Source organism: Callorhinus ursinus, unplaced genomic scaffold (assembly GCF_003265705.2).
Source record: "Callorhinus ursinus isolate GAN/ISIS: 27379988/994484 unplaced genomic scaffold, GSC_fseal_2.0 scaffold18, whole genome shotgun sequence".
Taxonomy (NCBI): domain Eukaryota; kingdom Metazoa; phylum Chordata; class Mammalia; order Carnivora; family Otariidae; genus Callorhinus; species Callorhinus ursinus.
In genome coordinates, this window is record NW_027397080.1 from 18,222,481 (window position 1) to 18,244,003 (window position 21,523).

Here is a 21,523-nt window from a genome sequence, read left to right on the forward strand (position 1 = left end):
ATATACACCCTGACTTTTTAAATAATAATATGAAGTCTTAATTTATTCATTCAAATCTAAGTTTTAGAACGATCAAAATACTCATAATTACGTTCAGTGATCTCTGTATCAACCACATTATTTGGTACACAAAATAAATACATTTTAACACAAGCTTCATATTTTAAAAAAACGCAGATGTTCTTAGGTTAGTGATTCTTTGCTCCTATTTTTTCCTTGCTGAGCCATCTGAATAGACTTTTTCGCCCTCTGTCAAACAGCCATGATCTGCCCTGTCAGTCTCCACTATCAGGCACATTCTGAAATGAACAATCTCTATTTGTTCTCTGGCATTACTAGTTTCATATAGAATCTCAAACTTACAGAAAAGTTATCAAGTATAGTTCAAATAATTTTTTTTCTGAAACATTTGGAAGTTGCCAAACTGATGCCCCGTAACCCTAGAAATGTGCATGTATTTCCTACAAACAAGACAGTTCCACAGAACTCCAATACAACCATTAAAATTGGGAAGTTAACAATGATCCATTACCACCATCTACTCTTCAGACCTCATTCAAGTTCCTCAGTTGGCCCAATAATGCTCTTAACAAAAGCATCTGCTCATGCAGAAAAGCAGAATCATGAGGTACATTTTGTTCCCATGTCTCTTTAGTCTCAGTCCTCTCTGGCTTTTATGACCTTAACCCTTTACTCCAGCCACCCTGGTCCCGTCATGTAGCCTCTGTCCTTGCCGTTCCATAGGTCTGGATTGATCCTCTCTTATATATGCCCATGGTCAGCTCCTTCCTTTCTCCAAGTCTTTACTACAACAGCGCCTTCTTCATGAGGCCTTCCTTGACTCTATTTAAAATTTCTGTACCTCCTTCTGACATCAACTTTCTCCCTTCTCTGTATTGCTTACTGATATCTAACATGCTATATACATAATCTATTTCTCCTTGCTTACTATCTCTCTCACTCATTTAAGTATAAATTCTGTAAGTGCATGGATGTTTCCCTGTTTTATTCACTACTGTACTTCCTATACCTAGAGCAGAGCCTGAGAAGAGAAAAGCGTAATGAATATTTGTTGGATAAATGAATAAACAAACACTTAGACAAAGTACATGGTTTCTGACCTAAAAGTAAAGTTGCAACATGAGCAGTGTAGCAACAAAAGGAGAGCTGAGAGGAGCTGGGGGATGGAAGTGGGAGAGGAGAGCTGGAAGGGAGACTAGAAAAGAGAACTGTTGCTTTTCTTTGTAAGTCCTTCTCTGCAAGCTAACTTTTAAACCATTCCAGTACATTGATGACATTGAAAAATATGAACTCTACTAAACTATATGGAAGACATTTTTATTTTGTGATAATCTGTGTTAAGTAGTGTCATGAACAATGATGCTTACATCAGGAAGGCTATGGTTGCTATAACACCACAGGCATGGTATGAGTGGTTGAAGTCTTCCATAGTGGGATAAATGACAGCTGCATCTATGATAATCCACCAGCCTGTAAAAAACTAAAACAGACATTAGAAAGTGATGCTAATGAGAAATTACCGTAATTTCATATCATACTAGCTAAAAAGCAAAGTATCTAAATGAAGATATCCATTCTAATGAATTTCAAAAATTTTTAAATGTTCTAGGGCGCCTGGGTGGCTCAGTTGATTAAGCAACTGCCTTAGGCTCAGGTCATGATCCTGGAGTCCCGGGATCGAGTCCCGCATTGGGCTCCCTGCTCAGTGGGGAGTCTGCTTCTCCCTCTGACCCTCCCCCCTCTCATGTGCTCTCTCTCTCTCTCATTCTCGCTCTCTCAAATAAATAAAATCTTTAAAAAAAATTTTTTTTTAAATGTTCTAGCAGTTTCTTGTATGTAATTTGAACATGGCTTAATATGTGAATAAATATTAGATACCCTTAAGTCTGCCAGTAATCACTATGTAATACGAATTTCTTTTCTAAGCCTACTTCAGTCATTATTTTATATTGTTGTAATAGCCTGTGAACTTATTTTGTGAACTAGAAATAAGTTCTATTTTCCCATGGCAGGAGAAAGGAAAAAAGCGATTCAGATTCTGACTGACAGGAGTGGCTTGTTGCTGACATAACCTCCAGAAAGAGGTTATCATTGAAAATGAAAAAAAAAAAAAAAGTATTCAAAATAATAGTGGGAATAGTTATTGTTGACAGAATTTCAGCTATTCTCTTGATGTTGTGAAATAAGTAATGGTTCTGCAGTTCTGCTTTTCCTTTTGATGTATTACAGCACAGTCTACAGATGGTTTTAGGTGTGATGCTAAATTCAATTTAAATACCAAATATAATTTATCTTAATTGAGTTTGGTTTTGGATGTTATCAAGGGTAAATACATAATGAAAAAACATTAAAACTGCACAAATATCAACTGACCACAAGCTAAGAGTAAGATATTAGCCAAATTCTGGTAAGTAGCTTAGAAAGTTTTAAAAAGTAACCCCCTGGGGATGCCTGGGTGGCTCTTTGGGTTAAAAGTCTGCCTTCGGCTCAGGTCATGATCTCAGGGTCCCAGGATCGAGTCCCTCATCAGGCTCCCTGCCCAGGGGGGAGTCTGCTTCTCCCTCTGCCTGCCACTCCCCCTGCTTGTGCACGCGCACACTCTGACAAATAAATAAAATAAAATCTTTAAAAATAAATAAAAGTAACCTCCTGCCCTACCCCCACTCCCAACCATGACCCAGTTAGCTCTGGGAACTGCCATCTTCTGGCAATTTTTTTTTTTTAAATAAAGATTTTTATTTATTTATTTGAGAGAGAATGAGAGAGAGAATGAGAGAGAAAACACGAGAGGGGGGAGGGTCAGAGGGGGAAGCAGACTTCCCCTGAGCAGGGAGCCCGATGCAACTTGATCCCAGGACTCCAGGATCATGACCAGAGCCGAAGGCAGTCGCTTAACCAACTGAGCCACCCAGGCATCCCCTGGCAATTCTTTAAAAATAACTACTGGGGCACCTGGGTGGCTCAGTCCTTAGGCGTCTGCCTTCAGCTCAGGTCATCATCTCAGGGTCCTGGGATTGAGCCCAACGTCGTGGGCAGGCTCCTGGCTCAGTGGGGAGCCTGATTCTCCCTCTCCCTCTGCCTCTCCCCCTGCTCATGCACTCTCTCTCTATCTCTGTGTCTCAAATGAATAAATAAAAAAATCTTAAAAAAAAGTAACTACTTTAGGCTAATCAAATTACTTTTATCAGGTTATAGGCAGTTCCATACTCTATTAATGACATTTTTTCTGGCTAGCACGAGTACTCTTCCTTTTTTTTTAAAAAAAGACTCTCACCTCAGTGTATTCAAGATATTTTCTTCATAAACTAAAATTTAAAGCTTTTTGGGGGGGGATGTTTGTAAGAGCAGAATTTCTATAGTAGTTTTGTTTTTTATTTTTAAGTAATCTCTATGCCCAATGTGGGGCTTGAACTCACAATGCCAAGATCAAGAGTCCCATGCTCTACAGGCAGCCAGCCAGCCAAGCGTCCCTCTATGGTAGTTTTATATTTTGCCATTACTTTAGGATAATTATTTTTCATAGATTATGTCAGAGACTAAGCAAAGAGGAGATATTTAAACTTAGATAATTTTTTTTTAAGATTTTATTTTTAAGTAACCTCTACACCCATCATGGGGCTTGAACTTACAACGCAGAGATCAAGAGTCACATGGTCCACTGACTGAGCCAGCCAGGCGCCCCAAACTTAGATTTTTGTTTGTTTATTTAAAATCCACTATTTAGAGCATATGACAACATAAGAGCATAAAACACAAGTATCAGATGCCTTGAGGGATTTGCAATGTAAATAAAAATTTTATACTATAAATTACTTCTAGGCAATATGCTTTAATGAGCTTCCTGTGTGGTTTTTTCTTTTGTTTTGCTTTTTAATGAGATTGAGAAGAAAGCCAACTCTGGATTATGAAAAAATACAATCTTATCTCTCCACTGCTTTTGACCTGTTTCTTAAACAATTCCTGGTATCTCAATGTACTCACAAAAAGGAGGCACTATCTATATAACGAATAAATATACAAAGCATACTATCTTATATACCATTTTCCACATGCGTTTAAAGAAAACCAATCACTCTACTAATCATTTTTCCAACCATAATGTCAACTCTTAAAATGGAGTAACTCAACTCCCTCGTAAACAAAACATCAACGTTTATTAAAATATAGTGGTCAAAGATAAATAGTACATATTTAAGAACATCATACAGAATTCAAAACATAAAAACAAACACAACAAAATAATGAAGGCCCAAATTATCAATGACACTTACTAGAACACCAGCAGCAATGGAAGCAATAGTATTGCGCTTTTCCCCCCAGTCAATGCATTCTGAGCATCTCAAGCCTTCTAGAAATCCAGACATTTTTTTTCCAGGTCACTTAAAAAACAAACAAACAAAATAAACTCCATTGAAGTACTCCTATTTACTTGCTTCAAACATGAGTTATGTTCCTAGAAAATAATTAACAGTTCAGGAATAATTTAATAAAAGTTAAATACTTTATCTTGGCTACATATACGTTTTCAGAATATTTGATTTAATTTTGATCACTCTCCACATTAAAACCTTGGTAAACAAAATTTGGAATCATTTAGTTTTTTTTTAATTTAAAATAGTTTTGGTATATTTAAGAAATATGAACAAAGGTGGGTATCCACATACGGAAAAATTTCATAATGGTTATTAATTTTAATTCCAAACCAAGTTATTATGTGATTTTAACATTTACAATCCAGGAGCACTAACATGAAGGAGAGAAAAAAGATAAACTTTGGCTCTCAGTTAAAGCATGCACTCAAATGAAAAAATATTTGTCTTGGGAATTTACACATTTTATCATAGAACATGTGTTTCTTCACACTCAGATTAAGAAATTAAACAGTGCACTGCAGGTCTTCTACTCACATCACTTTCTTTCACTTCATTATTTTTTCCAGAACCAATCCTGATTTTTGGTGTTATTTCTATGTAAAGAACACCCATTTCATTTTAATATCTGTCTCTGATTCTAAGAGATGTCTTTCCAGCCAAAAGGAAGCATAAAATTGAAGCTAATATTAATTCAGACCCCCCCCAAATGCACTGCTGAATTACTATAGATGAATTACCACAGCCGACCTAACAAATTACATAGAACACTCCTCGGAACCCAGTTATGCAGACCTGGCCTAAGACACATCCAGACTATCGCTATTTCAGAGTACTGAAAAAGTCTGAATTAGGTATAACTTGCTAATTATCGAGACACACCCAAACTCCTACAGAGACTCTAAATCCGTCTGTTAAGCTACTCCGTACAGAGCAATTCTGATTGCCCAAAACCATGATATTCTAAAGAAGAGCAAGGAGTCCAAGCCTAACATCCCTTTTAAGCATTAAATATTAACACCTGTGATTATAACCAGTGTTAATATGCTTTGGAGACAAGCCCAGTTTTGAAAATTCACCTTTCATTTTCCCTGGGAGGAAGTGCAATCCAGGGTGTGTTACTTTCGGTTCATCTCTATGCCCCCGCCCCAACCCATCCGAGTCCATTCTTCTTGGGTTTATTACCCGCACCCTGCTGCGCAAAGCCCGCCCCCAGACCCGGGATTCCAGGTCTGGAGTGGACGCGAGCTGAGAGGATGTGGGAACTCGTTCTAGCTCGGCCACCCCACCCCCACCCCCCGCCGCGTGAACCCACGGGGTGACACTCGCTCTCGGGGGCTGTTTCTCCAACCCTCAAGGAGGAGATCACAGTGATTTCCACGGATCCCGGGACATCCCGGGGAGGGGCGCTGTCCGGCAGTCCGGCGCAGTGCGCACGCGGCCGTCCGGGAGGAAGCGGCCGGGAAGGGTCCAGGGAGACACAGCCCGAGCCTGCAGCCTCCCAGAAGGTGGAGATAATGACCCCGTCAGCCCCGGCCCGGCAGACAGCCCCGGGCCCGAACCCTCTGGGCCTGTGGCGGCGACCCCCTCTCCCACTCCTGCTCGGCACTTACGTCCAGCCCCGCCCGTGCAGTCGGTCCCGAGCCCGGTGTCGCGCAGCGCGGGGCCGCCTCACTTTCTCCCAGTTTTCAGCCAAGAAAACAAAACAGCCACCCGCCACCGGGTACCCGGATGAAACAGCACCGCCCCCGGAGCTCGGTCGCGCATGCGGGGAGCGGGGCTGAGGGAGCAGTTCGGGGTGGGGGGGCGGGAGGAGAAGAGCGGGGGGAGGGCCAGAGGGAGCCACGCCCACCGCGCCAAAGTCTGTGGGTGCTCCTGGTGCCGGGGGCTGGGGAATTTCCGCGGCGCTCAGTTCGCGTCTGCACCTCAGGAGTGGTAGTCTGACTGCACCTTCCAAAGGAAAGCGTCTGTTGGGCCTTCGTATTCGTCCAGCGTGAGGTGGTAAGTTTTCTAGTGCCGCGGTCGGCTCGTCAGTTATCTCAGAGTGACAGGAAAAGTGCGGGGTCCCGCGTGGTGCAAAAAGCGGTTCTGGGGGGACGCCTGGGTGACTCAGTCGTTAAGCGTCTGCCTTCGGCTCAGGTCATGATCCCAGGGTCCTGGGATCGAGTCCCACATCGCGCTCCTTGCTCAGGGAGGAGCCTGCTTCTCTCTCTCCTTCTGCTCCCCCTGCTTGTGCTCTCTCTCTCTCTCTGACAAATAAATAAATAAAAATCTTAAAAAAAAAAAAAGCGGTTCTGGGTTCACGCCCCCCCCCCTAAGTTTTTAAGTCTTGTTTATTTTCCCAGCGCCTGGCCCCGCCCTCGATGTAGCTCCGCCTCCATAAGGGGTGGAGTCACTCCCAGGAGGCGGGGAGGTTCCGGGTGAGCGTGCGGGTGCTGTGCCCTCCTAGTCCCCGGCGCGCTGACCCTCTTCTGGGACTTGACGTTTTTTCCCGTTGGAGAAAAAGGCACTGCTGACATTTGGGGCCAGATAATTCTGTTTATGAGGGCTTGTCCTGTTGTGCACTGTAGGGTGTTTATCTGCATCCCCGGCCTCTTCCCACTGGATGCCAGGGTCATTCCGGCTGTCGTGACAGCCACATATGCCTCAAAAGGCTAAATATCCCGTTCGCGGGAAAGTCATCTAGGTTGAAGCCAATGTTAAGGAGACGATCTGGGTTTTGGGGAGGTGACCCTTTTCAAAAGCCAGAAGCAGTGAAATCTTGTCTACATGAACGACTTGTAGCCGGTTCGGCCGCTCAGAAGCTGTCGGTCCGGCTCCAGCGGCTCGAGTCGGGCGTCGTCCCGGAGTCGGAGCCGGCCCCGGAACCGAAAGAAAGCAGCGGTTGGAGGAAGAGATCCAGGAAGAGGTCGCAGAGCAGAACCCGTTTTGCGCAAGGGGTTTTGCTAAGGTTGCATGGGTCATTTGTCGTGAAGAGGGACGCAAGGTTCGCCTGTTTTACATGTGAGGCTACAGTATGTGAATAAGCTAGGAACCAAGGTTATGTCGTTTAATTTCTTTTAATTTCCTTTGATGCATAACATCTGTAGCTTTGTGATTTGGAGGGCATTAGCTGATTAGTAGGCAAAACTGGACAATACAACCCGTTTAGCCTATTTTTAAATGGACATAGTTCTTACCCCTCAGGATTAAAGATTAATTATGACTGGGGCGCCTGGGTGGCTCAGTCGTTAAGCGTCTGCCTTCGGCTCAGGGACCGAGCCCCGCATCGGGCTCCCTGCTCAGTGGGGAGCCTGCTTCTCCCTCTGCCCCTCCCCCTGCTTGTACTCTCTCTCTGTCAAATAAATAAAATCTTAAAAAAAAGATTAATTATGACTGTTAAATGGCTGGGGGTGGGTAATATACTGCAGGCAGTTCTTCGTAGAACCTTTTTAATGGTTATTAACGACTTAAGGTTAGTTTAGCAGCTCTGAGCAGCCTATAACAAATCTTGCCTTAAGCTTTTTTTTAAGGATTTTATTTATTAATTTGACAGAGAGAGAGAGAGGGAACACAAGCAGGGGGAGCTGGAGAGGGAGAATCAGGACCCTGGGATCATGACCTGAGCGGGAGGCAGGAGCCTAAGGACTCCACCCAGGCGCCCCTTGCCTTCAGCTTTTAGTAAGTTAACTAATAACTGGGGGGAGCGGTATTAAGTTTTCCTTTTTCTTTAATTTTGTTTTGTCTCTGCCATTTTTTTACATTTACTGGAGTTAACAATAATTGTCAGGTATTTTATAAACATAAGTAAGCACCTTTATGTTGCTTTTATAATAAAGTACATGCTTAATTTATAATAAAGTACAGGCTCATTCTTATCCTTTTTGGAATACGTTGTAGAATTAATGAGTGCTTGTTTTTGTCTTTTCTACGTACAATGGAGCTATTAGAAATAGCAAAAGCCAGCCCAGCTGACTCTTTGGGAATAGCCAACCTTGACTTGCCACCCGGTCTCAGTACTGTTCTTGTAGCTAAAGAATGGAATTTTGTAACAGCTATACCAAATAATGCAAAGTTCAGGTAAGCCAGATTTATCCAAACATAACCTTCAAAAAAAAGAAAAACCCAAAAACTGTAGCCAGAAAGATCTGGTTAACCGTTTTTATTTGATTTACCTTAGAATACACTTCTCAGAAAGTCTAGCTAAATATAATTTGTTAATGTCAAAATAGCAGATCTGAAAATACTAGACAAGCTCTCACTCATGGAAATGGGAGAGTAATCAATTCTATTTTTGGTGACCAACCACACCAGATTGGGACTAGCCCTGAAAGTCCTATATTCCAAGAAACCCTTCCCAGATGTAAAAAGTCCTGGTTTTAACAATGAGTGCCATAGATTGGAAGAAGGGAGGAGATACAAAACCCATATTATGCCCCCCCAAAAGGAAGACAACACCGTTTTTAGTGACAAATGAATCGGGTGATTATCTGCCTTTTGTTGATCACTGACACTGGCAGCCAAGATTTGTGGTTCACAATAATGTATCTATTGTAGCATTCTCTCAGAGCAACTTAAATTCTAATCATGAGTGTGAACAGTCTAATCATAAGCATTAACTCTTGTGCTTTGGAGGGAGATAGCGCTAGTTTAATTTTTAACTTTGTGAATATTGTGACTGTGCTTTCTAAGAATTGAGATAATGAAAATGAGAGTGAGTACAATGTCGATGCCAGCATGACCCAGACAATACCAAAAAAAGAAGACTAAATGGCTGTGTTACTTTAATGACAGTTGGAAGGACACATACAACTGGATTAGGGAGACAAATGATCCAAAGAGAGCACACTGCACAATTTGCAGAAAAGAATTTGGGGTTGGGCATGGTAGAGAAGGGGGTATGAAAACCTGAAGAGACTGAGTACCACAAGTCTGGAATGAGACAAGCAAGTACTTTTGAATCAATGAAAAGTGTCTTCATCTCCCCAAAAGACACCTGTGTTCAATCAAAAAATATCAGCTGCAGTGCACCTACCTGGGTGGCTCAGTCGGTTAAGCATCTGACTCTTGATTTTGGCTCAGGTCATGATCTCAGGACCAAGTCACAAGTTGGGTTCTGCACTGGATGTGGAGCCTGCTTAAGATGATCTCTTTGCCCATCACCCCCCCACCAACAAGCGCGTGCGCCCTCTCTTAAAAAAAAAAAAGAACAGCCGCTGAATTAGTGTGGGCATACCACACGATTGAACCTATGTTATCTTTTCGCTCCCTTCATTGCTCTATGAAACTGGGTAAAATTACATTTCCTGATTCAGAGGTTGCAACTAAAATGTCCTGTGGGCGAACAAAAGGGAAAATTTTGATCACAGTTGTATTGGCCTTGTACAGTGTAGAGCTGATTCTGTCAGATCTTACCAATAATCGTGCCTTCTACAGGATATCAAGTGATGTGTTGTATTATGGCAATAAAAAATGTTCGCCCTAGCTCTTAAGTACTTTGATTTGAAAAATGAAGTTTCAAATCGTCTTCTTGATGGCTATGAAGATTTTTAATGAAACCTTAGAACACATTAAACAAAAGATCAAGCAAACGATACAATAGCAATACAAACAAACTAGATTTGGCTCACCTATCTGCATATTCGGTAGATAGTACAGATGTAAATTTCAGCAAATTCCATTCAGTCTATAAACTTCTTACCAAAGAAAATGGAAGCATCTCATCTGCTAAATGTCTGGCACACCTTGCATACCACAGACTGCTAAAAAGGGATGTGATTTGCTTTCTTGGACATTGAGGCTTTCATAATGAAAGTTTTGGTGACTTCAGTTTCCTCAAAACACGCAGAAACACTTAATGAGACTTTTTGACTTTTAGAAATGGAAGGAGATAGACACCTCAGACATATGCCTACAAGATGGTTGTCACTTGCCAGCCATAGAAAAGATGTTAAAATGTTGGCCAACCATAAAATCCTATTTTCAAAGTGTGGGAAAAGACGAATGTCCTTCTCTAATTTGGAAATACACTGAAGATGAGAATGAAGAAAAGGATTAGACTACAACAGAAATTTATCTGCTGTTTCTCCAGACCTGCTTGCTGATCTTTGAAGAAACTCTCAGGAGCCTAGAAAAAGATAAACTGCCTGCACCTGAGTTATTTGATGTTATGTATAAGTTGCAACAAAAACTCATACAGTGAAGAAATGACTCGTTTTTTTTTTTTTTTGGAAAGAAGACTGCTTCAGAACTGAATAAAATGTCACCAGAAAAGGGCAACCAAATTAAATTAAACAAGACTTTCTCCATTTCTTTCCTAGAATGATGACTTACTTGGAATCCAGTTTCAATTTCACAATCAAATTATGTCTGTGTTTGAAAACCATTTTCCCTGAGAAAGAGAGGTTTAACTTACAGTGATATCCAGTGTGCTTCAGAATGTTTAAAAATGATGGACATTTGAGACACGGACAACCTCTCCGTTGAATTCATAGATGCAAAGGACCTGATTGACAAACAGCTGGTCTACCAAAAAAAAGCCTATAGATAAAGAATGGATGGGCATTTTTGGAGAGCTGGAAACAAAATTCCTACAAGTCTAAGAACCTGTTGTTGCTCATAAGTAAAATCCAAAGTATTCCACGCTCAAATGTTTGTGTTGAGAGGCTGTTTCAGTTGATGTTATTGCATTGGACTGAACACCAGCAATCGATGTAATGTGGGCTTGGTAAGAGCACAGTTACAAGTCAAGAGAAATTTATATTTCACTATATTCAGTTTTACTGCTACATAAAAGAAAAGAAAGATGTCCTAAAGGCTGCAGGCAGTTCACAGAAGTATTATTGGAAAAGGAAACAGAAAGAGTAAAAATATCCTGTATTATGAGACAGAAAGAAACATGCCATTGTCATTTTTTTAAAAATGTTTTTATTTATTTATTTATTCATGAGAGTCAGAGAGAGAGAGAGAGAGAGAGGCAGAGGCAGAGGGAGAAGCAGGCTCCCTGCCTAGCAGGGAGCCCGATGCGGGACTCGATCCCAGGACCCTGGGATCATGACCTGAGCCGAAGGCAGACGCTTAACCATCTGAGCCACCCAGGCGCCCGCCATTGTCATTTTTAATAAATATAGCCACATCTGTTTAGTTCATCTTATTGTATTTATGTTCTTCTTTTAAAAAGTCACATATTTTGTGGATACCTAGGTGACTCAGTTGGTTAACGGTCCAACTCTTGGTTTCGGCTCTGGTCATGATCTCATGGGTTGTGGGATCAAGTCCAGAGTCGGGCTCCATGCTCAGTGCGGAGTCTGCTTGGGATTCTCTTTCTCTCTCTTCTCCCTCTACCCCTTCCCCCACTCACACTCTCTCTCTTTCTCTCTAGGATAAATAAATAAATCTTTTTTAAAAGAAAAAAGTCACGTATTTTACATCTTAAGACTAAAGATTAATATAGCCTTTAAAATTTAAATAGTTGTTTAAAAAAAGTTAATTATTGTATCAGAGAAGACAAAGGCATAAAAATATTGTTACATGTTTCTCATACATTATTTAATCAGTCCTGTTATTACTAACTGTTAATGTTAACTAGTCCTATTTAAATAATGGCATATAGGTAACCTAAAGATAAATAATGGAATATATATTTTCAAGCAGATACCTGTCTTTCATATTTTTATGTTAAATAATAATACTTAGGTATAATTATTTTTCATTTTATTATGGTCTGTGTGTATGCTTTTTAGTTTGTTTTAGCTTTTTTTTTTTTTTTTAAAGATTTTTATTCATTTGAGACACAGAGATACAGAGAGCATGAGCAGGGGGAGAGGCAGAGGGAGAAGCAGGCTCCCCACTGAGTCAGGAGCCCAATGTGGGGCTCGATCCCAGGACTCTGGGATCATGACCTGAGCCGAAGGCAGACATTTAACCATCTGAGCCACCCAGGCGCCCCTAGTTTGTTTTAGCTTTGTCCTGTATTGGCTGTCCCTACAGTCAGTCCTTTTACCTTCGTAACTATGGAATTTTGGTTCCTGTTTTAAGTAGATTCTCTTTGAGATTTTCCCCTACTGTGGTACCAATTATCTTTTGCTAAAGAGAACCACCAAATAATTACTTTTGGCTGAGGGGATAAGGAAGGGCTTTGTAGGTCGAATTGAGTCTGTTAAAATAAAATGGAAACGAGCCTTAAAAATAGATTAAACCAGGTAAGCCATGTAAGCAAAACTTAACCTAGCTTATTTCATGAATGTGAGCAAAATTTAGTTTAGGCTCTGTTTTGTAAATGCCTCTGATAATCATAAACAAAACTTAAATTGTTTTACTAAAATGGTGTAAGATAATCACTTTTTTTTATTTTAGAGAGAGGGAGTGCACGCATGCAAGCAGGGGGAGGGGGAGAGGGAGAGAGAGAATCCTTTTTTTTTTTTAAGATTTTATTTATTTATTCAACAGAGAGAGACACAGTGAGAGAGGGAACACAAGCAGAGGGAGTGGGAGAGGGAGAAGCAGGCTGCCCGTGGAGAAGGGAGCTTGATGCGGGGCTTGATCCGAGGACCCTGGGATCATGACGTGAGCTGAAGGCAGACGCTTAATGACTGAGCCACCGAGGTGCCCCGAGAGAATCCTAAGCAGACTCCAAGCTGAGCACGGAGCCAGTTGCAGGACTCCATCACAGAACACTGAGATCATGACCTAAGCCAATATCAAGAGTCGGACAGTTAACCAACCGAGCCACCCAGGTGCCCCTAAGATAATCACTTTTAACCAATGCCTGTGAAACACCCATTGTAATAATGCATCATTGCAAAGTTATCAGTCTCATGTTATAAGCCATCTTGTATTTGATCTTCTTGCCATTTTTGGTTTGAACTTTGATCTTCTTGCCATTTTTGGTTTGAACTTCTTGCTAGTTTTGGTTTGAAGTCTCCTAGCTTGCGAACTGTTCTTTTGTATGCACAATAAACTCAACATTTTAATTTGATCTGATTTTAGTTTTGACAGTTTCTGGTGTCAGAAATGGGATCTGAAGAAGAGCCCTAAAGAGCCCCCAGGTGAGTGAGGAACCAGGTGCCAGTACCTAATGAGCCCATTGTGCCTACTGCTTTCTCACTGACTATGGAGTTCCAGGCTAAGTCTCTCCTAAATCAGAGCTCCATTTTCTTTATGTTTTGAGCTCTCTGACTTTATTGTGTATATCAGTGTTTTGTTCAACCTTCTTGGTTACCCTTCTGTTTATAAGAGGAGAAAAATGCATGATTACCTGTGTTTCTAGACAGCAGTAAAATTCTCAGGATCCCTATAGATACAGCCATTTTAGAGAATCTAAGGCAAAGATTCATTCCAATTGGTCTAAAACACTTTACCCACTTCTTTCAAAAACTCCTACCTCCTATATGTATATCCATTTAACACCAGGATCTTACCGTTTTTGGAGAAATGGGTGCTCTCTACATAGGATAATGTGGAATTTCAGTGGCCACTTTGGGGAAACTTTAACTTAGGTAAGATAGTTCACCTTAGGGGTACCCTGAAAGAGATGATCCTGAACCTTGCCAAAACAATGGAATGCATTCCTTGATTGGTATAGAGGCCCCCAAAAGACAAAACGACTCTAAAATAGACTCTCTAGAGGAATCACTACAAGCCAATGAAAAACTTAAGGCCAAAGCTCTGACATGAGTGACTTGAGCAACCTCCAACTAATCCCTCTGCTCCTCTTTATCCTCCTCTACCTGATTATTCTGAACCCACTAACCACTTTGATCTTTTGCCCTTTCCCTTCAAACCCCCTAAGTATCAGCTGTCCTTTAAGATAAGACCTTCTAGTGAACCAGGGATCCTAGCCTCAGCAGAATTTAAACTCTGGACTCAAGCCAAACTTTGAGCTCTTGTAAGTGATTTTCTAGACCCTAAAAGGACCAAATTAAAATTATAGAATAACTTAAAACTTTTCTTGGTGCCTATGTTCCTAGACTACCTGATTTTTACCAGTTTGTTAACATGATAGCAAGTCCAGAGGATGCTCAAAAATGGCTTCAAGGGGTGCCTGGGTGGGTCAGTCAGTTGGGCATCTGACTTCAGCTCGGGTCATGATCTCAGGGTCCTGGGATCGGCCCCAGCTTGGGCTCTGCGCTCAGAGGGGAGTCTACTTGTTCCTCTCCCTCTACCACTGCCCCCCCCACTCGTGCACGCTCTCTCTCTCTCTCTCAAATAAATAAATAAAAATCTTAAAAAAATGTCTTCAAGAAATATATCGGAAAGTCCCTACCCAAGATTTTGAGGAGCCCACCAAACATGCTTCTAGAGATAAATAAAAAGAGCAAAATAAATAAATAAAAACATAAGTCAACTGCTTCTTGTAGCAATTCCCGAAGTTTTCCCTATGAGAATATACTGGGCTGTAATATAACCCTGTAAACAAAAATGGGTGAACCAGTGGCAGATTTCTGAATTCATTTAGAGTTAGTATTTAGACAACACACTGGTCACAAAGACCTGGGAATGGTTTTGCCCTGTGTGCCCATTTTGTTAATGACCAGTACTCCTCAAACCTGTCCATCAGAAACAAGGGAAGTCTGAGAAACTGTCACAGGTACTATATCTCAACCTTATTCTTAGAGTATTTTCAACTGCAGTGAACTCTGTGAAGAGCACTTAAGCTTTCTCTTCTAACTCCAACAAGAGGCAGTGCTACTCAAAGTCAATTTGTTAAAGACTTAGAGACCTAGAGCTTGAAAGAAAACTGAGCTGTCATAGTCATCCTCTGAGGGAACAGGCTCCAAGTTTTATGTGATTTGCTTTTGGACATAGTGAAGTAAATTGGGAGAACTCGGACTAACCCATATCCAGCTTCCATGTTGATTCTCATTCCATTATCCATATGGATTGAACTTTAAAACACTGCAAACTTAAACTTTAGTAAGATATTAAGAATTTTCTGGATAGCATTGTTGCAAAAGTTGACTTTGGTACCCTACTGGCATGGGTGGTAACCATAGTATAACTACAGAATTGGAAACTTAAACTTTAGCAAATTATTAGACATTTTCTAGAGAGGGGCACAGAGTTCTGTTCGTTTTGCTCTCCTGTACACAGCGGTGCTAACTGGCAGTATATGGCTAAGTCTTTGTGCAGTTTTCTTTCTACTCCTCCCTCAGCCCCTCCTCTCTCCCATGCTTTCTCTCTCTGTCTCAAAAAATAATAATAATAATCCAGTGAGAAAGACGATTGGATATATGTATAGATAAAACAAGATTGACCAAGTGTTGGTAGTTGTTGAGGTAACATGATGAGTAGATGAGGGTCTCTTATCCTGCAATATTTACTTCTGTATATGCCTGAAGTTTTCCATTATCAAAAGTTAAAAATCATTATTTATATTATAAAAGACAAGAATGATGGGTAATAGGAGCTAGCTAGCAATAAAATAATGGTGCGGCAGGCTGGTGGTACATCTGGTAGATTTTACTTTCTTCTATACTGTCTTTCTTCTATTTTATTGTATATGGACATAGCTGAACTCACTACACTACCACCAGAACTTTCAGTATCACAATCTTACTTATGGCTCTAAGGTCTTATACAAATCTCCATCCCCATCTATGAGGTTTCTTCATAGGCAAGGCAGGAGTATTTCAAGGGCTGGTATAGGGAATAAGCCTCTGACTTACTAAATCTTCTGTTATAGGAGTGAGCTCTCTCTGGCCTTGGGTTTTAAGGGGTATGGAGGAAGCAGTTTAGAAAGATCAATCTGAATTTTAATGGGTTTGGTACTTCTGATTTTTTTCCACATCTGTGGAAGAGACCCACAGAGTATCAAGGATTCCGGAGAGATCTATCGCATCTACACTTCCATCGAATTGAATAGTCTCCTTGGGACAATCAATTTGGACTTGGAGAACACATAATGCTTCAGTGTCTGATGAGTCTGAAAACTCTATTTCTCCTGAGGAAAATTTTATGTGGCCTCCTAATATAGAAAGCAGGTCTCTACCTAGGAAATTCACAAGGGCAATAATCACATAATAGAAAGGTATGACCTTCAGAGAAAGGGCCAAGGGTAACAGTTATGGATTCCAGTAAAGAAACTCTTTGAACTTGACTAGAAACTTCCACTGCTAAGATATTTTTATTACTCCAAGTTCTTCATGCATAATGGTGGGGTTTCATGTATAATGGTGGGGTGTAAAGTAAATAGAGTAGTTGCTCTGGTATCTATCGACACAGTAGAAATGTCCCCATTTAAGTGTAGTTTAATTTTCCTTGTTAATTTAAGGAATTATTGGAAGTAGCTTACCAGGCAAATTCTCGGAGGCCTGTCACTGTTGACAGTGATCACCAGAGTCTGGGAGATGAGGACCCTCTTCTTACATGGCAACGGGATTGTTTAACAGGCCCTCCATTTAAAAGTAGGCAATTCTTTTTCCAATGTCTCTTTTGAGTACAGTATTGACAGGCATCTCTATCAACTGGGGCAAAACTTGGGGCAGGAGTGGATCTCTTGAAGTTGGGTCAAGGTCCCTGAAATTGTTGCAGCTGTAGGACCATGACTTTATTCATTTGATAGCCTTTTTTGCTGTTCTATTATTCTTTCAGAATGTTCAGCAGGAGGGGCACCTGGGTGTCTCAGTCGGTTAAGTGTCTACCTTCAGCTCAGGTCATGATCTCTGGATCCTGGGGTAGAGCCCCATGTCAGATGCCCAGCTCAGTGGGGAGTCTGCTTCTCTCTCTCCCTCTGCCCCTCCCCCTGCTCATGCACATTCTCTCTCTCTCTTTTTCTCTCTCAAATAAATAAAATCTTTAAAAAAAAATGTTCAGGGGTGCCTGGGCAGCTCAGTTGGTTAAGCGTCTGCCTTCAGCTCAGGTCATGATCCCAGGATCATGGGATCTGCATCGGGCTCCTTGCTCAGCGGGGAGTTTGCTTCTCCCTCTGTCCATCCCCTGGCTTGTGCTCTCTCTCTCTCTCTCTCGCTCACTCTCTCTCTCAAATAAATAAATAAATAAAATCTTTTAAAAAATTACTAATCAGTTGTGATAATAACACCTGTTGGGCCTGCTTTAAAACACACACACACACCACACCCCTCCCCCCAACACACACCCAGCACATCATGCTATCATTTTAGTGCCATCCAGCCTCGTTTCTCATTCTAATCACTGCAGTTGTCTCCCTGCTTCATCTTAGGCCTCCACCCCCCCCATCTTTTCTCCACACAGCGGCTGAGAGGCTTTAAACTATAAATCAGATTCTATTACCTTTGTTCTCCAAATGTCTTCTCGTCTTGTAGAACAAAAGCCTTCATGCTCTAGCTCCTGGATACCTCATCGGTACCATTACTTGGGCCTTGCTCTGCTCTGTCACAAGCTCTGGAACACGCCACACTCCTGCCCTTGAGCCTTTGAACTTGGCCTCTCTACTGGGAATGTTCATCCTCCACACACCCACACGAGCTCCTTCACTCCTTTCAAGTCTCTGCTCAGATGTTACCTTTTAAGCGAGGTCTTCCCTCACACCCTGTCTTGCATAGCAGCCTCCCCCACAAGTTGTCTTTTCTCCTTAGCTTTGTTTTCATTCAAAGCAGTTATCACTACCTGACATTATAGTCTCTGTTGATTTGCCTATTGTCTGTCTCTTCCATGAAAAGACAAGATTCATGACATGAGGCACTTTATCCAATTTATTGCTGTATCTTAGGCTCAAAAATATTGGTTGAATAAGTGAATTAATGCATAAAATACTTTTTTTTTTTTTTTTAACGAGCAAGTTGAATTGTTAAGTAGGGTGGTTCACAATCTGGGACTCCCAAACTCCTAGATGTCTTTGAAGGTAGCAATTTTCTGAATTTCTGAAGGTCTGGTCAGATTTGAGTTAAGAACAGGGGCAATGGTTCTTTCATAGATGTGTCCCCAGAATCTGGGACAATTCCTGGAATACACTGAGCACTCAACAGATCTAACTGTATTATAGTAAATTGGAATGGAATGGCAACGTGGGAAATAAGGAATCACATTTTCTCCAAGCAAAGTCTTTGTGATAGCACCATATTTGAAAGGCAGAGAAATACTGAGAAAGCTTATGTACAAGGACAGTAACCATAAAATAAAATTATCTTTAAATAAAGTCTTTTTTTTTAAAGATTTTATTTATTTATTTTGACAGAGAGACACACAGCGAGAGAGGGAACACAAGCAGGGGGAGTGGGAGAGGGAGAAGCGGGCTTCCTGACGAGAAGGGAGCCCAATGTGGGGCTCGATCCCAGGACCCTGGGATCATGACCTGAGCCGAAGGTAGACGCTTAACAACTGAGCCACCCAGGCGCTCCTAACGTCTTTTTTTTTAAAAAGATTTTATTTATTTATTTGAGAGAGAGAGAGAGAGGGTTGAGGGACAGAGGGAGAAGCAGACCCCCCGCTGAGCAAGGAGCCTGATGCAGGGCTTGCTCCTAGGACCCTGGGATCACGAACTGAGCTGAAGGCAGACACCCAACTAGCTGAGCCACCCAGATACCCTAGTTTACATAAAGTCTGTTAATAAGTGCTGTTATGGACCGAAATGTATCCCCCTTCCCCAATTCATATGTTGAAGCCCTAACCCCGAATGCGATTATATTTGAAGATAGGGTCTTCAAAGAAGTTATTAATGTTAAATGAGGTCATATGTGTGGGGCCCCAATCCAACAGGACTTGGTGTCCTTATAAGAAGAGGAGGGAGACACCATGAACACACATGCACACAGAAAAGGCCACGGGAGTACACAGTAACAAGGTAACTATCTGCAAGGTAGGAAGAGGCCTTACCAGAAACTGACCCTGCCAGCACCTTGTGCTTGAACTTCCAGCCTCCAGAACTGTGAAAAAAATAAATTTCTGTGTTTAATGACCTAGTCTGATATCAATCACTATGAGTGAAGATATTAATCATCTTAGAATGTGGAGGATAATAAGGAAGGTACACACATTCTCCCCTATGTTTAGGGGGTAGTGTCAAATTCATTGTTTTATGTACTCTAAGAGAAAAAAAAATCCATGAAATTAATTTCAGTTTTAAATAACGAATAATCTGGTTCTCTCTCATTCAAATAATGCTCATAATTTAAAAGTCCTGGAAAAATAAGTTCACAATCAAATTTTTTATCTGTAATTACAGTTATATAAGTGAAACCTTGGTAATTTGATAGCTTGCTCATCTTTTGTTTTTATTTTTTAAGTACTATGGAACCAAAAAGAACCTTGATCTTTCAGAATTTTCAATGAAAATAATCCTTTGACCAAACTAAGGTTCCCCATAGTAACAACCTACAGACAGCCATGTTCAGGGACTACACTGTGTTTATTCCTTTCTTTGGCAATGGAGTTCCTTTTGACCATTTTTTAAGAATTGTACAAGAAAACTGTCTGTTTCCTGTATTCCGTTTGGCAAACAAACTGTGACAGAGCGATAGAAAAATATAATCCTGGGATGCACTTGCAGTCAATGTGTAGAAGGGTGGCGACAGCATTTAAACACTGCCACACACTGTCCATCCCCGTGTCCTGCAGCCAAAGGACTCCAGCTTCTGCCTTTGAACTCGATGGCCGTCTGAAACACAAGCACTACGAGGTTCACTAAATTGTTAATTCTTTGAAAGACTTCTCAAAAAGGAAAGTATAAAAATCTGAAGACTCTAATAGCATATTCTCATTAAGATTCCATGAAGCACATGACTGATTATAGTTGGGACAAGCAGTCTTCGGAGCACACTGGGCACTGTTGAAAGAGTAGAGGCCCCGCCAGAAAGATTTTATATGTAATGTATGAAACTTATGAATGTGTCTTAACTTTTCATTTTACAAATTTCATAACATTCTCTCTTTATCAAAAGTGCTAATTTTATGTGATACAACATAGAACCAAGTTCTCTTGGTTCAAATAAAAGTATATCTGCCTTTTCTAAAAACAGTGTAATATCCAGATGCCTGTGATGTACTTCAAGGTAGGAATCATATTTACTTTAGTTTTGTTTTTCCTGTAACTGGTAAAAGAGGAAATACTGAGAAAATGCTTGTTGACTGAATGAATGGATGACTAAGCATAATTCAGAATTCCAGAAATTTCTAGAGAATACCAGATCCTTAAAGAAGCTACCATCTACTTCTAGTCTCCCCCTTTTCTGAAAATAATATGTAGAGGGAAAGACTCAAAACTAGTCAGTTTCACATCCTTTTTTATTCAGCAACATTATCCTCAAGAGAAATAATGGCACTAAAACAAAATCCTTGTTTATTCTAATTACCTTGGACAGAAAAATGGAACCAGGATGTGTTACTCTTTGCTGTTATCTAAAGTCCTTAACTTTAATAAAATCTAGCATGAAGCATTTCCAATTAACATAAAAACAGCAAATTGAAAAATGTCTTTTGTGTATGTAACATCAACTCAGGATTAATTCCATTCATTGAAAATTGAAAACTTCTAATATGGTAAGAGAAGATCAGATGCTGGAAAAAAATAATATTGACTGGGCTAATTTTAAACTCATGATCACAACCTCAAGTGGCTCTGAGTGATGCCTCGCTGTTCTTCTATTTCTAGTCAGTGTCACCCAAGATGACTGTATTGGATCTTCTTCTTTCTCTTCAGATCCCGAATAACTCCTGCTTCTCTTCAATCTCAGCTGCTTATTTCACTGGGGAAAAAAAAATAACAAGAGGACTTGACTTCCACAGGTGCTCACCACCAAGCTGTCCTACCTCCACCTGGATTCACACTGTCTTCCCACTTGTCCTAGTCCATTTGGGCTGCTATGACAGAGTTCCACAGACTTGGTGGCTTATAACAACAAAAATTTCCTTCTCGTGGTTCTGAAGGCTGGAAGTCCAAGATCGGTGCATTATGGTCGGGTTCTGGTGAAGACCATATCGTGGGTTGCCAACTGCTGACTTCTCACTGGCTCTTCACATGTGGAGGGAGTGAGGGATCTCTCTGGGGTCTCTTTTAGAAGGGCACTAATTCCAATCAGGAGGGCTCCACGCTCATGACCTCATCACCTCCCAAAGGCCCCACCTCCTAATCCAATCACTTTGGGGGTCATATTTCAGGATATGAATGGAGGGGGCAGGAATATTCAGACCCTAGCATCACCTGTTGTATTGGATAAACTGTCTGTGCTCACATGTAA

The 21,523-nt window shown here is 41.0% G+C and overlaps 1 protein-coding gene and 1 long non-coding RNA gene across 2 annotated transcripts in view; one reads left to right on the forward strand and one right to left on the reverse strand.

The window, feature by feature from the left end:
- Window positions 1–6,141, reverse strand: part of TMEM50A (transmembrane protein 50A) — an 18,057-nt gene extending 11,916 nt beyond the window's left edge. The window contains exons 1-3 of the mRNA XM_025855875.2: window positions 6,005–6,141; window positions 4,293–4,400; window positions 1,389–1,501 (exon numbers count right to left, since the gene is read on the reverse strand). Of these exons, the coding sequence (XP_025711660.1) occupies window positions 1,389–1,501; window positions 4,293–4,385 (206 nt within the window). The 5' untranslated portion in view covers window positions 4,386–4,400; window positions 6,005–6,141. The remainder of the gene's footprint in view (window positions 1–1,388; window positions 1,502–4,292; window positions 4,401–6,004) is intronic.
- A 156-nt stretch (window positions 6,142–6,297) lies between these two features.
- On the forward strand, window positions 6,298–21,523 carry LOC112811661 (uncharacterized). Its single transcript, XR_003205115.2, has 3 exons — window positions 6,298–6,392; window positions 13,359–13,417; window positions 20,986–21,523. It is a non-coding gene; the product is annotated as an uncharacterized lncRNA (long non-coding RNA).